Source organism: Sapajus apella, unplaced genomic scaffold (assembly GCF_009761245.1).
Source record: "Sapajus apella isolate SASKATOON/1434 unplaced genomic scaffold, GSC_monkey_1.0 scaffold150, whole genome shotgun sequence".
Taxonomy (NCBI): domain Eukaryota; kingdom Metazoa; phylum Chordata; class Mammalia; order Primates; family Cebidae; genus Sapajus; species Sapajus apella.
In genome coordinates this window covers 1,851,452-1,867,067 of record NW_022437090.1, presented here as the reverse complement: position 1 = coordinate 1,867,067, position 15,616 = coordinate 1,851,452, and the positions used below count along the sequence as shown (strand labels likewise).

The 15,616-nt window shown below is 41.4% G+C and overlaps 1 protein-coding gene across 5 annotated transcripts in view; it reads left to right on the top strand.

Annotated features, from left to right (window-relative positions):
• Positions 1 to 15,616, top strand: part of KIF13B (kinesin family member 13B) — a 192,562-nt gene that overhangs the window by 86,882 nt on the left and 90,064 nt on the right. For all 5 annotated transcript variants that reach the window (XM_032265370.1, XM_032265372.1, XM_032265373.1 and 2 more), the window contains 3 exons: positions 5,156 to 5,368; positions 6,665 to 6,775; positions 12,103 to 12,237. In XM_032265370.1, coding sequence (XP_032121261.1) covers positions 5,156 to 5,368; positions 6,665 to 6,775; positions 12,103 to 12,237 — 459 coding nt within the window. The remainder of the gene's footprint in view (positions 1 to 5,155; positions 5,369 to 6,664; positions 6,776 to 12,102; positions 12,238 to 15,616) is intronic.

Here is a 15,616-nt window from a genome sequence, read left to right as displayed (position 1 = left end):
TGGGCTTAAGCATTCTTCTGCCTCAGCCTTCCAAAGTGCCGGGATTACAGTTAGGAGTCACCATGCCTGGTCTCTAGAAGAGATCTTAATAAGATACTTCTTCCTCAGACTTTCCATAGAAACATTTCCTGGTCATACATTGTCCTTGTTTCAGTATTGCTGCTTGAGTCCATTTAAAACAACCACAAGAAATATCTTTTGTTAATTGACATAGTGAAAATGGCATGGGTGGTCGTGGAGCGGCCTCAGTGGGCTGGAGGCCAGGAGCACCTGCTGCAGGAGTATCTGGTGCCGTGCCAAGGGCTTCATGGACATCGTCTCATTTCCTTCTCAGAAGGGCAAGGGTGGTGTTCCCAGTGGTCAGATGAGACAGAGGGTACAGAACTAATGAATGTCAGGATCGGGATTGGAATCAGCACTGACTTTACTGTACAGCGATTTTTTGCCAAGGCTGTGCTCTTCTTATCAAAGGTTATTTTTCATTAGAAGGATACTCCCTTGATGTTTACCAGTCTTTGATAGAAAATAATGAAAACAATTGTTCATAGTACTTAAAGAATGAAACCAAAAGCATTTTTTAAAAGCTCACTTAATTTGCTGTTTAGGTAATTTAGGTTATAATCGTAACTTTTATGTGTTAAAAATAAGTCAAATGTTTGCTGGATATTTGTCATGATTTTTTCGTTAAAAATATATGTGATTTAGCTGGGCATGGTGGCTCATGCCTGTAATCCCAGCACTTTGGGAGGCTGAGGCAGACAGATCACCTGAGGACAGGAGTTTGAGACCAGCCTGGCCAACATGGTGAAACCCCATCTCTACTAAAAATATAAGAATTAGCTGGGAGTGGTGGCACGCACCTGTAATCCCAGCTACTTGGGAGGCTGAGGCAGGAGAATCACTTGAACCCAGGAGGTAGAGGTTGTGGTGAGCTGACACCATGCCACTATTCTCCAGCCTGGGTGACAGAGCAAGACTCTGTCTCAAAAAAAAACAAAAAAAAAAAAAAAGAAAAAGAAAAAAATGTGTATGATCCTTTTTTTTTTACATCATTTGAACTTCACAAAAGATCGTGAATAGGGGCATTTTTTTCAGAACATGTTCCAGAGCTGAAGCAGTTTTCCCAGAGCCTTCTCCAAACTGCTCGAAGTTCAGAGCCTTTTCCTTTAAAGTGGGTTTAGGTCCCTGCTGCTTTTTCCTTCTTAAATTCTTAGTCTGAGTCACCTGGATCCTAGTTTGGCATAGGCATACTTCCTGTATTCTCCAACATAATTTCCATTGAACTTGTAAAATTGCTCATTTTCTTTTCTTTTCTTTTTTTTAAATTGCTCATTTTCTATAATATTTTCAGTTTCACAGAGACTTTTTTTTTTTTTTTTTTTGCCTTGTATTTGCATTATAATTGTGTTGTGCTCTTAATGCGTGTAACATCTGAGAATGAGAGAAGCTGCGGCTCTTCTTGGTGATTTGGTCCAGGATGGATGTGAGTGCTCTTCTCCCAGGGAGGATGGAACAACCATTAAATGAGGGGTACACGTTCACTAAGTGGTCAGTGGAGAACTGTTTCACATTAAGATGAATTTTGGTCCTCTGAATAACCATCTAAATGTGGGCCTCTTAACATGAAGTAACGTCTGGTAATGAGTGCTCAGATAATGAGTACCTTTCTAATTCTTCCCCCTGTTTTCATTCCTACCACCACCTCCCTAATGATGGCCATTTTCATCTGTTGTCTGTATAACAGTCATTTCCCTTGAGATTTCTTAGTCCAGTCCTTTCTACATGGTTAGGTTGGAACATATTTCTAAATTAATATTCTTAACCCTCAGTCTCTTAAGTAATTGTCCATAGGCCCTTAGGATAAAGTCCAAATTCTTTTTTCCTTTTCTGTATAAATGGGGTCTCACTATGTTGGCCAGGCTGGTCTTGAACTTCTGGACTCAAGGGATCCTCCAGCCTCGGCCTCACAAACTGCTAGGATTACAGGTGCGAGTCGGCACGCCCAGCCATGGAGTCCAAATTCTTTAATGGTGTGTGACTTACAAGGTTCTCCATGAGCTGACCCCCTTGACTTTTTATTGTTCATCCTGTGCCTCTTGGTATTACAAATTCTAGCTAAGTGATGAGTGTTGTCTTACCTGTAGGACTTTACTCTTATTTAACTTGGAATATGATTTCCCCTCCCATCTCTTCAGCGTCTCCTCCCTTCTCTCCCCTCTCCCTTTCCCTGGGTAATTATTCTCTATCTTTGGGTCTCCAGTGTCAATTTCTGTGAGTCTTCCTTAACCTTTCAAGATTTGGCTCTCTGCTGTTTGTTTCAGACCATATTGTATTTATTCCTATCATCTAGTTCCTATTATGTAGTGTTTGCTTACCTGCATTCACCCTAGACAGATGAGCTCCAGGAAGAGTTGAATGAATGAGTAATTTCAGCCTTGTTCTGAACCAGCTCTGTGACCTTTGAAATGTCTGTTATTTTCCTGGGTCTCACTTTCTCATCTGTAAAATGAAATAATTTGATTATATGTCTTCATAGAGTTCTTTCAGCTTTTAAAAATTCTGACTTCCAAAAGTAAATTTTTCCCTATATCTGTTTAATTTGCAGTTGCCACCTTTGAGACAAACCTAGTCTGATTTGCCTAATTAAACAATTACAGAGTAAACAAGTCACTTTCTACTTTCTCCTTGAATGAGTGCCAGTTCTTTTGTTGCGATTTCCTTTTTGCTGATGGCATGAGGTCATTTTTAACATAAGGGTATTGTTGTTCCATGAACAAGGGCTTTTAAAATATCAAGCATTTGTTGTTTGCCAGGTTTCCTTTTCTCAGCATAAATTGAAGCACAATATACATGCTTTTCTCCTTTGGTAATTATTGTTACAAATCCCCTTTCAACTGATAGCATTTGCTGTTGACGTGGGCTGACAATGTGTGGTGGTTCTCAGAGGGCAGTGTGATGTTACCGGCGAACCAAACTGCAATGAGATTGAACTCCTGCGCTCTTGTTGCATCACATTTGAATTTCATTCATGTGCAGGGGACTCTTCGTGAAATTTTTCTCAAAGTTGCCAAATCTGGGGCACCAGCTATGTGAGATTAATGTCTGGAAGGGAAGAGTGAAGCAAACAGTCATGGCTTTGACTTCCTAAAGTCCAAATTAGTTATATGTAGTTCCTTCTGTGTCATGCACTAAATTATATTTTCTTCATCAATATAATTATGTGTTCTGTGGAAAACTGAACTTGCAATGGTATATGAACAAGGGATATATTGTCTGTGGTCATACCTGAACTTTTAGCAAAACCTTAGGAATGACTTTGTTTCTGAAACTAGGGCAAGGTAATTTGAAAAGATGTCAGGTCACCTTACTTAATCCTCAGGTCTTTCTCTGTGTTATCAAATATGTACTGTGGGCAGCCGTGGGGGAGTGGAAATCATGTTGGGCTTGAAGGCAGAATCTAGCCGGGCTAGGATATTGTTCAACTTACCAGTTCTGGATTTTTAGGCAGAGTGCTACATCAACCTCCATTGTCAGAACAAACCTGTTTTCTCATCAATAAAACCAGGCTCTGTGATAAATTGACCTCACAAAAAATGGAGACCTAAGTAAATAAAGTGTGTGCACAAATACTGGGGAAATCACAGATGGTTCCAACACATTTTAGATGTAATAAGAATGGAAAGGCTTTGTATCTTCACAAGTAGGAGTTGCCCATAGGTTCATGCCGCCCCAAAGTAGTTTGTTTTCTCATGCTCTGGTGAATTCCCTGTTCCTGGCCTGTTGGAGTGTTTCCTCTAATCTTGAGAGTCTGTCATTCAGTGACTTTCTGTTACTGCAGAGTATTCACTCTTTCTGTTTGCCTTGATGATTCATCTCAGCCTGGGTTGGTGTATGAGTACTTATCTGTTGCTTGTAACAGATCCCCCCCAGAAGGGAATAGTTCGAAACAAGTCATTTATTGTCTCAGGGTTTCCATAGGTCAGGACTCTGGGTGCATGCGGCTTAATGAAGTGGCTCTAGCCGGGATGTCTGACCTGGGTGTAATTAAAGTGTCGGGGATGGGGGGCTGCTGTCGTCATCATCTCAAGGCATGACTGGTGTGGGGAGGTGTCTGCTCACTTACATGGTTGTTGGCAGGGTCCAGAAGATCTGCTTCCAAACTGACTGCTGTGGGCCTCTCTTCCTAGGGCCGTTGTCTGACTCATGGAAGCCCATTTCCCCCAGAGTGAAGGAAAACACCCAAGACAGCAGCCACCATCTTCTTTAAATCTACCCTTACAAGTGACATGCCATCACTTTCATTCCTTAGAGATGGATGCATAAGTCCTGGCCACACTCGGCGGAAGGGAAGTGTACCGGGGTGTGGGCACCAGGAGGGTAGCCGTAGACAGCCTTGTCTGTGGTGCAGCAGAGCGCGGTAGGCTTAATGTCCCAAGTCTAGCTTTTCAGTTGGTTGGAAGCTAGTCAGTCCTAAAGCTGTTTGTACTTAGCAGTTTGAGCCTCTTGAAGAGAGTCTGTCTTCTTATGACCACTGTCTGAATGGTGGAAGTGCTTATTTAGAACTTAAAACCTTAGTAGCTTTTGATGTACTATCAGTGTGAAGAAAATGAAGTTTGTTTAACTTGTTTTTCTAAGACCATAATTGTACCTTATGTTTTAAAAACTTTACAAGGTGCTTGGTGGCTTGTAACAGCAACTTTCTGAGCCTTCATTAGGACTCACAGAGACTCCCAGTACAGAGGGTGGTGGAGGGGGTTGTCAAGTAAGTATCATCCTTGCTACTCTTCGGAAGGTTTTGGAGGCATTTAAGGAGTCCTTTTTTATTCTGAGTAGTCTGTTTTCTTGTGATATCATCTTACCTATAAAATAAGACCCATTAACTTAGAATTAATTTTTATGCAACTGAAATAAAGGTATTTTTCATGACATTTCCCCCGCCTTTATCAAAGGCTGAAACTCCCTCTTTTTAATCGCATAGCCTGGCAGAGAAGAAACAGCACAGTACTCGAGTCAGTACACCTGCCTTTCTGCCCTAGCTCTGTCGCTGAACGTGTTTGAGCTGGCGAAGTTTGTTCACCATTTCTGATTTCACATTTCTCATATGATGTGTTCTTCCAACTTTAAAATGCTACTCAACTTGCTTTTATCTCCTTAGGACAGCCTTGGGGGTAACAGTAAGACCGCCATGGTGGCTACTGTGAGTCCTGCAGCTGATAACTACGATGAAACCCTCTCAACGCTGAGGTATGCAGATCGAGCCAAGCACATTGTTAACCACGCTGTGGTGAATGAGGACCCTAATGCCCGAATCATCCGGGATCTCCGGGAAGAAGTTGAGAAACTCCGAGAGCAGCTGACCAAAGCAGAGGTACGATGCACCACTGTGCGTCCCTGTGAGTCCAGAAGGGGGAGCCAGCCGAGAGCTTGAATTTTCTTCCCCTGGGCTGTGAGTGAGGAGGACTCTACTTAAAATTTGTGAATTTCTTATAGCAAGAGAACTTTGAGATGAGTAATAAATAAAGGAATCCAAAGAGTTCTTATAGATGTTAAAAAGATTGAACAGGAGCAGATAAAGAGAATTTGGAAAATGTTTGCATTTCCATTCAGGTGGCAGACAAAAGAGAGAGGCATAATAGAATAAGGGAGAGGAAGAGAGAGATGCTGGAGACCATTTGTATGTAATTTAATTTTTGTGCAGAAAATGATGGAGAGAAGGATTTTTGTTGAATCTCATTTGTTACCTGGTAGAAACCAGAAGGAAAATCTTGAGTCTTCCATACCTTCATAATCTAGCATTTCCAAGTTGTGGGTTAATTATGTTTGTAGAAAATATTTTATAGTAGAAGTAAGTACCCATGTATTTAGTGGTACTCTATTATAGCTGTCTTCTGTGTATTCTATAATGGATAATGTTGCTTTAATAAATTTGAAAACCCACACCACTCTGACTTGCAACCCAAGTGCTCATCCTCCTGGGAAAGTAGAATGAAATATCAGATTCAGGATTCCTGCTTTCATTATCATTTCTCTTCCCACAGTTACTCAGCACTGTGGGGCTATTTCTGGAGTTCGCCTTGTTTTTCATACCTGTTTTTTGGGAATAAATCAGTGAGAGACATGGTCAAGATGATTATCTTGATCATATTTTTATCTGTTGCATTTCATCCTGTTTTTATAGGCATGACTTTACAGTCCATGAAGAAACTTTGTTGTCTCCTTGATATTAATAACACTATCCAGTCTGCAGCACGTACATATTTAGTCTGTATATCTGTGGATCAATTCCCGAAGTCATCAGTAACAGCTAGAATGAATCATGTGTCTGAGTCAAGATGTATAACCTATTGGCATTTAAAAAATAACTCCTTAGTAGCTTTCTATTTTTGCATCCTTAAATGTAATTGTATGTTCACAATAAAGTGGCAGAAAAGAAAAAGTCTTCCTTTTGGGTGTATTTTGGATAACTTGATGAGGCTGTGGTCCTCAGAACATTTGTGGTGCTGAGCCCAGGAAGGTCAGTCATTATGGTTCAGGTAGATATCAGACCTCAGCATGACGTTCAGCCCAGAGGAGGCAGGTTGTCACTTTTGTCCTTTTAGATTTGGCCACTCCTTTTTTCAGGGCATCGTCCAGACATTTCATGAAGTAAACGTTTTGCTTGTAGGCAATGAAATCTCCAGAGCTAAAGGACCGGCTGGAAGAATCTGAGAAGCTAATCCAGGAAATGACTGTGACCTGGGAGGAGAAATTAAGGAAGACGGAGGAGATTGCACAGGTTCGTGTTTCCTGACTGGTGAAGCACATGAAACCTCACGGCAGTTTTCACGGTGGGACACATGGTGTTTCTGCTTCCTTTCTGATCTTCAGCTGGGCTGGTGGCAAATCTCGCACTATCATTAGCAATCTGGAGCTAAGAGAATCTGTACTTGGTAAAATTAATTTGAAGGATAAACAGGATATAATTTTACTTGATTGTTTATGTAAGAAATAATTTTTTAGTGTCAGTAATCTTTTTAAAAAATTAAATGAAATAACTCCTTTGTAGCCTCTGGCTCTTAACACCCCATTCTGTTAAGTGCTTTGGAGACCTAAGGAACTTCCTGAAATTACAGAATTACTCAATCTAGTTCATGTGGCCAAGAAAAAAAATACTGGTAATAAATATTATGCCATGAACTTCTTGGTTTCATGTGAAAACTCAGTGAAAAGAACATGAAATTCCTAAATCTGAGGTGACTGTCTCTCACCGTTTTCTAGTAACAGAGATAGTTACGAAATCTTAGGGTAGTGGCCAGGCACGGTGGCTCACGCCTATAATCCCAGCACTTTGGAAGGCCAAGATGGGTGGATCACCTGAGGTCAGGAGTTCTAGACCAGCCTGGCCAACATGGAGAAACACCATCTCTACTAAAAAAAAAAAAAAAAAAAAAGAGCTGGGTATGGTGGTGCACACCTGTAGTCCCAGCTACCTGGGAGGCTGAGGCAGGAGAATCACTTGAACCCAGGAGGCAGAGGTTGCAGTGAGCTGAGATGGCACCACTGTACTCCACGCTGGGCAACAGAGCAAGACTTCATTCAAAAGAAAAAAAAACAGAAATCTTAAGATGGGCACATTAGTGTCAGTCTAGGAAGATCTAGTTTAGCATTGGGAGAAAAAGTCTGTCTACCTAATACTAGATTTACACTGTGGCTTTTCTGTTTCATGATCATACAACTTCTATTTTAGAAATATATACGGTAATGTGAAGCTCGGGACTCTATCTAACAGGCTCTTGGTGAACAAGAGCAGCGACTGAATCAGCCTTTTTTCCTTTGATTTCTACTCACTGGCCCTAGTTTGTTCTTCTATAGCGAAGAGACTAAGTGTCCTACCCATACACAGTAGCTGATGAAGACAGTAACGCCATCCTTTATTGGATACACTTAGGTATTGAGCCCTATGCTAAGCACTTTCAACCACAGCACTTTATGTAATCCTCTCAGTAGTCTTCCAAGATAGGGACTGTTATTACCCAAGTTGTTCATCTGTTTAAAGTCATCTCTCTGCCTCTTCCGCTTCCATTTCTAAGTTAAAATTCCCTGATGTTTTTAACTGTTTCTTGTATTAGAGAATATACAGAACTTGCTCCATCTGTTTTCACTCAGTAGATTCCATCTTTAAATGTGCTGTCCCAAAATCAATGTATGTGTCAGATGTTATAGGATGGTACTGTTGTTATTTAGCATAAAGTGGATGTTACATTACTGTAGACTGGGATTAAAATAGATTTTAGAAACATTTTTGTTGCAGACATTTTCAAAGTAGATAAAAATTAGAGAAGAGTATACGAGATCTACAGGTACCCATTACCTGGCTTCTCTAAAGTTCACGATAAGCCCAGCGTAGTTTATCCGTGTCCCTGCATTGGCTTATCTTAAAACATATCCCTCAAATTACAGACAAGGGATCCGTATATAAACTGTTTCTCATTACATATATCTGTGTGTTTTTTTAAAAATTACAAGTCATTCCAATAATTGTTCAATTTGGAAGCTACTTTGAACCATTCTGAGCAGCTCCAACAGTAAACATTGGTTGTGACGAGTCATTGTGCTGATAGAAAACAGGGCAGGTCTAAGTGAGCCAGCATCTCGGGGAGCTTCATGTTGGCGTCTTCCCTTTTCCTCTCTCAGGGGCCCCTTTTGGGGGCACTGCCTGATTTTATTCAACAGCTCCTTTAGTGCCTTACCTTCCAGAGCCCCCAGGCTTTAGTGCTGCTGAATGTTTTTCTTCTCTCATTGAAAATACCTGGTCGCGGCTGGGCACAGTGGCTCATGCCTGTAATCCTAACACTTTGGGAGGCCAAGGTGGGTGGATCACCTGAGGTCAGGAGTTTGAGACCAGCCTGACCAGCATGATGAAACCCACCTATACTAAACAAAAATTAGCCATGCGTGGTGGTGGATGCCTGTAATCCCAGCTACTCAGGAGGCTGAGGCAGGAGAATCACATGAATCCGGGAGGTGGAGGTTGCAAGTAAGACAAGATTGCGCCACTGCACTCCAACCTGTGCAACGGAGCGAGATTCCATCTTTAAAAAAAAAAAAAAAAGACCGGGAGCGATGGCTCACGCCTGTAATCCCAGCACTTTGGGAGGCCGAGGCGGGTGGATCACAAGGTCAAGAGATCGAGACCATCCTGGTCAACACGGTGAAACCCCGTCTCTACTAAAAACTACAAAAAATTAGCTGGGCATGGTAGCGCACGCCTGTAATCCCGGCTACTCAGGAGGCTGAGGCAGGAGAATTGCCTGAACCCAGGAGGTGGAGGTTGCGGTGAGCCGAGATCGCGCCATTGCACTCCAGCCTGAGTAACAAGAGCGAAACTCCGTCTCAAAAAAAAAAAAAAAAAAAACGGAAAAGAAAAGAAAAAACCTGGTCTCTTGATCACTTACTCTTCCTAGTCCAAACTGATATCTTCCAAAATCGATTTCTGATAGTAGAGCCACGAAGCATTAATAAGTCTTCTAGAAGATGACTGGAGACAGTTGACATGGTCCATGGGCAGATAAATTTGGGAAATTTCGGGCAAACTGAAGTCAATGAATTTCTTTTTTGAAAGACTTCTCACATCATTTTGGGGGTGGTTGAAAGTCAGCCAGACTCTCCATGGGTCCTCCAGGCTCTGTAACATCGTGCCCTGGGGTGCCGGCCCTCAGATGCCCCTGCCTCGGAATTCCTGCAGCCTGTCCGCACCCTTTGACCCATATGTCCTGCAGTACTTCACCATCCTTTAATTGTTATGTGTAGTTTTAGTCGCTAATGAGTTTGTCAGGCTCTCAAGAAAAAAGACTATCTTTTAGTGCTGTATGCTGAATCATATTTTTGCATAAACAGAACTCAAGCTGAGTATTGTCTAATTCCAGTGCCATATCTACTATACCACACTGTCCCTTATTTTTATCTTTTATATTCTTACTAAAAGATACGCACTTAAGTCAAATCAAAACCTTGAGCTAGATCAGGGGTTGACAGACAGTACATGTGAATGAAACCTGGTCCACCACTTGCTTTTGTAAAATTTTTTGGAGTACATCTGTGCTCATGTATCATGTATGGTTTCAACAGTAGGAATAAGACAGAGACCTCATGGCCCACAAAGACTGAATATTTACCGTCGGACATGTGACAGGAAAAGTTAACCAACCTCTGATGTCAGAAGGACTATTTGATAATATTAGTAAACTGTATTTTGAGCCTGATTCCTAGATACTGCAAACATTTGTTATTTTTTTAAGATGATGAAAAACTTTAAAGTTTTTGGTGGCAAATGCAATAATGAATTGACAGTTTTCCACTATTATGCCCTTTTTTGGCTTAGACAAAAAATTTTATAGTGTTTTTACTATTATAAAATCTCAAATGGCAGAAACGTGCACAGGGAGGTAGCGTGAAACAGTAATAACTAGTAACAGCGAAAACTTAAAGTGTAGTTACTTTCTTCATTTTACAGACATGACTGTAGCCAGGATAATTACTTCTTGGAATTGAGTGCAGAAAACTCTGATGGTTAGTATTAACTTCTGAAAGAACCCTGTAGTTCTTATTATTAGAACTTGATTTAAAGACTTGATTTGAAGACCCAAGACCAAAATATACATCTTTCAATTTTGTAGTAATGTATTTCTGGGCAGGATATATTGGCTGAGTTGCAATGATTGTATAAATTATGATGGCATGCCTAGAAATAGCAAATTATGAAGCTTGATTTTAATTACGCTGCAAACTTACTGTGCGGCCCTAGCTGAATGACTTGGTTTGTCTTGTCTTCCCCCAGAATCAGAGGTCTTGGGTAATTGACTCATTGCTACTTGCTATTTACCCATAGTTGAAGAGCCCCTCTCCACTCCTGACGACCGTCATACAGAGCGTCTGGTCGTGAGATCCACGCCTATCCCCTTATCATATACAGATGTTTGTATATTGTACGGGTTCAGAGACAGGCACAAAAAAAGGAAAGGCCCATATTATGAAACCAGTGCTTAAGTGCATGTGCAAGTTTGTTGGGTTTTGGATGAATTCGCCACACTGATGTTTCGCGTGCTTGCTGTGTATCCTTCCCTGTGCTAAGTGCTGGGAGCACAGCAGTACATAAGATAGGATCCGTGCTCACACTGCGCGCATCCCGTGTGAGAGAAATGGCCCAGTGAACAGTTACCAAGTAGAACACGTCTGCTCCAGGTAGAAGAAAGAGGTATAAAATCACTGCAGCTAAAGAGAGCACAGAGAACGTTTTTTGAGACAGTCTCACTCTGTCGTCCAAGCTAGAGTGCAGTGACGTGGTCTCGGCTCACTGCAGCCTCCAACTCCCAGGTTCAAGTGATTCTTCTGCCTCACCTTCCCAAGAAACTGGGATTACAGGTGCCTGTCATCACACCTGGCTAATTTTTATATGTTTAGTAGAGATGGGGTTTCACCACATTGGCCAGGCCGGCTTGAACTCCCAACCTCGAGTGATCTGCCTGCCTTGGCCTCTCACAGTGTTGGGATTATAGACGTGAGCCACTGCCCTCAGCCCAGAGAACATTCTTAGCACTTTCAAGGACTTGGAGCTTGTTTCATGCAGTGCTGGGTTTGACAGGAGTGAGAAGACATGAAGCCAGAGAGGAAACAAGGTTGAAGGGCCTTGTGAACTTTATTGAGGGAGTTTGGCCTTTATCCTGGCCGGGAGGTCACTGAAGATGTCAAGCAGGAGAGTGTATTGATCCTTCTTGGCGTTAAAGAAGGATCCCAGTTGAAGAAAGTGCACACACCTTTGCTCATATATGCAGAGTTAAATGAGATGAATTCAAGATGTTAGGTATTTTCAAGAGTGAAAACAGACTTCACCAGTACAGTTAGTTACTATATGTAATGGACTTTATTTTTCAAAATAGAATTAACAAAATAAAAATTAGATGTTTGGAAAGAAGGGAAAAACGCAATAGATCTATAATGCCATAGCCTAAGAGAATGTATTTGAATTACAACGCTGTTGAATTATTGTAACATTGTAATGTAAGCGCTTGGATATCTCACTGCCTCAATAGCTGTGGAATTAATACTTCTCTGATACATTTACAGGAACGACAGAAGCAGCTTGAGAGTCTTGGAATATCTCTTCAGTCTTCAGGCATCAAAGTTGGGGATGATAAATGCTTCCTTGTCAATCTGAATGCTGACCCAGCTTTGAATGAGCTTCTGGTGTACTATTTAAAGGTGAAGTAATGTGCTTTGCTCCTAGTTTCTTGTTATGAAATAGGATAATAGTTCACAGTACTTTAGTAAACTTGGGGAACCGTGTATACTCAAAAAACAGAGTTAGCAGATGGTTTTTATTTGAATAAGCTGGAGTTAGGGAACCATCTTGGGTTTCTGGGCTCAGTTTCCTTTTTTAGTCTTTCATGTTGTTCAACTTGACAATATAAAAAAAGATACTCTGATATGATTTCCAACAAGTTAAATAGCTTTCCTATCATTATTTAATAAGACTTGTATCAGGGAATTAAGTAGATAACTTTAAAAATGGATGACTTGAAAGACTAGATGATTCATTTAGTAAGTATGCTAAAGCTTTTGTGGTTGTACGAAGCACTTTCTTTTGTGAGCAGTTTGTTAGCTCACAAGAAATGTATAAAGTTCTTAGGACCAGTTGGTATGAAATTTATGTTTCCAGTAACTCTTAGGAAAATTTAAAAATTTAGGTTATCAATCTATTTTTAAAAACTATAGGTTATTTAGAGACTGAGTGAGTCAGAGCATGGAACGGAAAAAAGGAGAAATATTGGTATCCACTGAAATCTGTAAATCATGGGACATATTAGGAAGATAAGAGACACTCCACAGATTCGAGGAGTGTCCAGAATGGGTTGTGTCAAGCCCAGAGCACAAATTGCTTGTTACATGTGATGGACCGCACCACTCTGACACAGAGTTGATAACGGTTAGGGCTCAATTTCTTTCCCCTCACATATGTGGGTTTGGTGAATGTGACCAGAAAAGTAAAGCTAACAAGCTGACTACGTGGGAAACAGTTCTACGAGAATTGTGTGGTTTCATTTCAGAAAAGCCTGGAGAGGTCCTGGGGTATTAGCTTTGTGTCATTTTGAGAAGGCCCGTGGTTAATAAGTATCTTACGCAGTGTGTTGATGTGCTGTGAGTGAGACTGTGTCTTTGATGCATACCTTCCTGTGCCCATGTCTCAGGTGCTGTGGTTCAGTGGCAGCAAAGCTGGGGTGGGAAGGAGTGACCTGTCTCTCTAGTCTGTGGCTAAGCCCTTTGCTCCCTCTAATCTAGTTCCTTTGTAAATGGAGGCAAGTGTCTCAGGCTGGTTTGCCAGGTTTCTGTGAGGGTTGGAGATACAGAAATACTTCATAAACAGAAGCACTATACAAAAAAAAAAAAAAAGATTCTGCATTCCACTTTCTTGTTTGATACTCTGTATGGTTTATTATACGCATACTGTCTTTGCCTATTAAAAAATGGTGTATTATAAGCTGGGCATGGTGGCTCATACCTGTAATCCCAGCACTTTGGGAGGCTGAGGTGGGTAGATCACTTGAGATCAGGAGTTTGAGACCAGCTTGGGCAACATGAGTAAACACTTTCTCTACTAAAAACATAAAAATTAGCCAGGGGTGGTGGTACACACTTGTAGTCCCAGCTACTTGGGAGCCTGAGGCAGGCGAATCACTTGAACCCAAGAGGTGGAGGTTGCAGTGAGCTGACATCATGCCACTGCACTCCAGCCTGGGTGATAGAGCCAGACTCCATCTCAAAGAAAAAAAAAAAAAGTTATATTGTTACATTACTTACTTTGCTTCTGAACAGTGCTGGTAGCATTTTGAGTCAGGATATTCATATGAGTGTGACCAGGACAGTAAAGCTAATGAGCTGACTATGTGGGAGGACGTGCAGTGTTAGAATAGGACCTGAGTATTCTGTCCTTTTTATTTCTCATAACTAGGAATTCTTTTTGTTTCCATTGTAACGTAGTTTAAATTGGGACACACAAACACACACATCAAGAAAAAACTATCATTCATATCTACTCCGTGACTAAAAACTTAAACAAAGAAGCTGTTTAAAGATGTTTGGAGAGTCATCAGATGTTTCTGGTCATCTTGTGTGGAGGTGTTTGGGTTCTGTTTCTGGCTGTGTGGCCAGCCCTGTTTGGCAGAGTCTGAGGCAGTGTTGATTTCTTGACTGCCCAAGCTAACCCCACACCAAGCATATCTCCAAGACAAAGCACATTTAAAAGGATGATCTCAGCCCAAAGACAGTTTTTGCTTCAGTAAAGTGATACCATGATGTGGGATGGTAGAATTTGGAGGCTGAGCATTTTTATTTCTTTGCCTTAAAATTCAAAAGTCAATTTAGATGCTGGGCAGATCACTTCATATCTCTGTGAAGTCACTGGAAGGCATTGGATTAAAACATCTCTGAAGTTCTTTCTACTTCCAGTTGTACAGTTCTCCTGCTCTTCTGGAATATACACCCCCTTTCTTTATCCTGGAATACTTTATAGTAACATGAGAAGCATTATACCCATCTATCAATAAAGAGACTGAAATCCTGTCCATGATTAACTTTATCTTATTTGATTACCACACAAAGGGAAATGATTGTGCATTTATTTTTATTTTATATTTACTTAATGCCTACACATGCCAGTCATTGGTTAAGTGCTAAGAATACAAGATGGACAGTCAACCCACAGTCAGTCAGTGTCATGGAAGGAGTTAAAAGAGGGCAGGATGTCAGTGGGTTTTTCTAATTGTGAACTCAGGAAACAGCTCCCTGAGGATGTGACATTAAAAGCTGAGATAGAAATGATAAGAAGTGACCCATATCAGGATCAGGGGAAGAACGTTTCAGACAGAGGAAACAGCTAGTAAAAGGCATTAGGATGGAAATAGGCTCAGTGTGCTCCAAGAACAGACGGAAGGACCATGTGGCTGGCACGTGCTCTGTGAGAGGGAGATGGTGGGAGTGAGGGCCAGGCAGAAATAGGCAGGGGCAGGTTGTAGAATGCTTCGTAAGCCTGGGTGAGAATTTGGGCTTTATTGGAAGTTCAAAGAGAAGCCACTAGAAGGTTTTAGTCTTATTTATTTTTATTTTATTTTTTTGAGGCACAGTCTCTCTCTGTCACCCAGGTGACAGTGTAGTGGCACAATCATGGTTTATTGCAGCCTCAGTCTCCTGGATTCAAGTGATCTTTCTGCCTCATTAAAAAAAAAATTTTTTTTTTGAGTTGGGATCTCGCTCTCTCTCCCAGGCTGCAGTGCCAGTGACGTGATCTCAGCTCACTGCAACCTCTGCCTCCCAGGTTCAAGCACTTCTCCTACCTCAGCCTCCCAAGTAGCTGGGATTACAGGTGTGCACCACCACGCCTGGCTAATTTTTTTTGGTATTTTTAGTAGATACAGGGTTTCACCATGTTGGCCAGGCAGGTCTCAAACTCCCGACCTCAAGTGATCTGCCCACCTCAGCCCTCCGAAGTGCTGGGATTACAGATGTGAGCCACTGTGCCTGGCCTCAATTTTTTTTTTTTATCTTCAGTAGAGACAAGGACCAGCCCAGGCTGGTCTTGATCTCC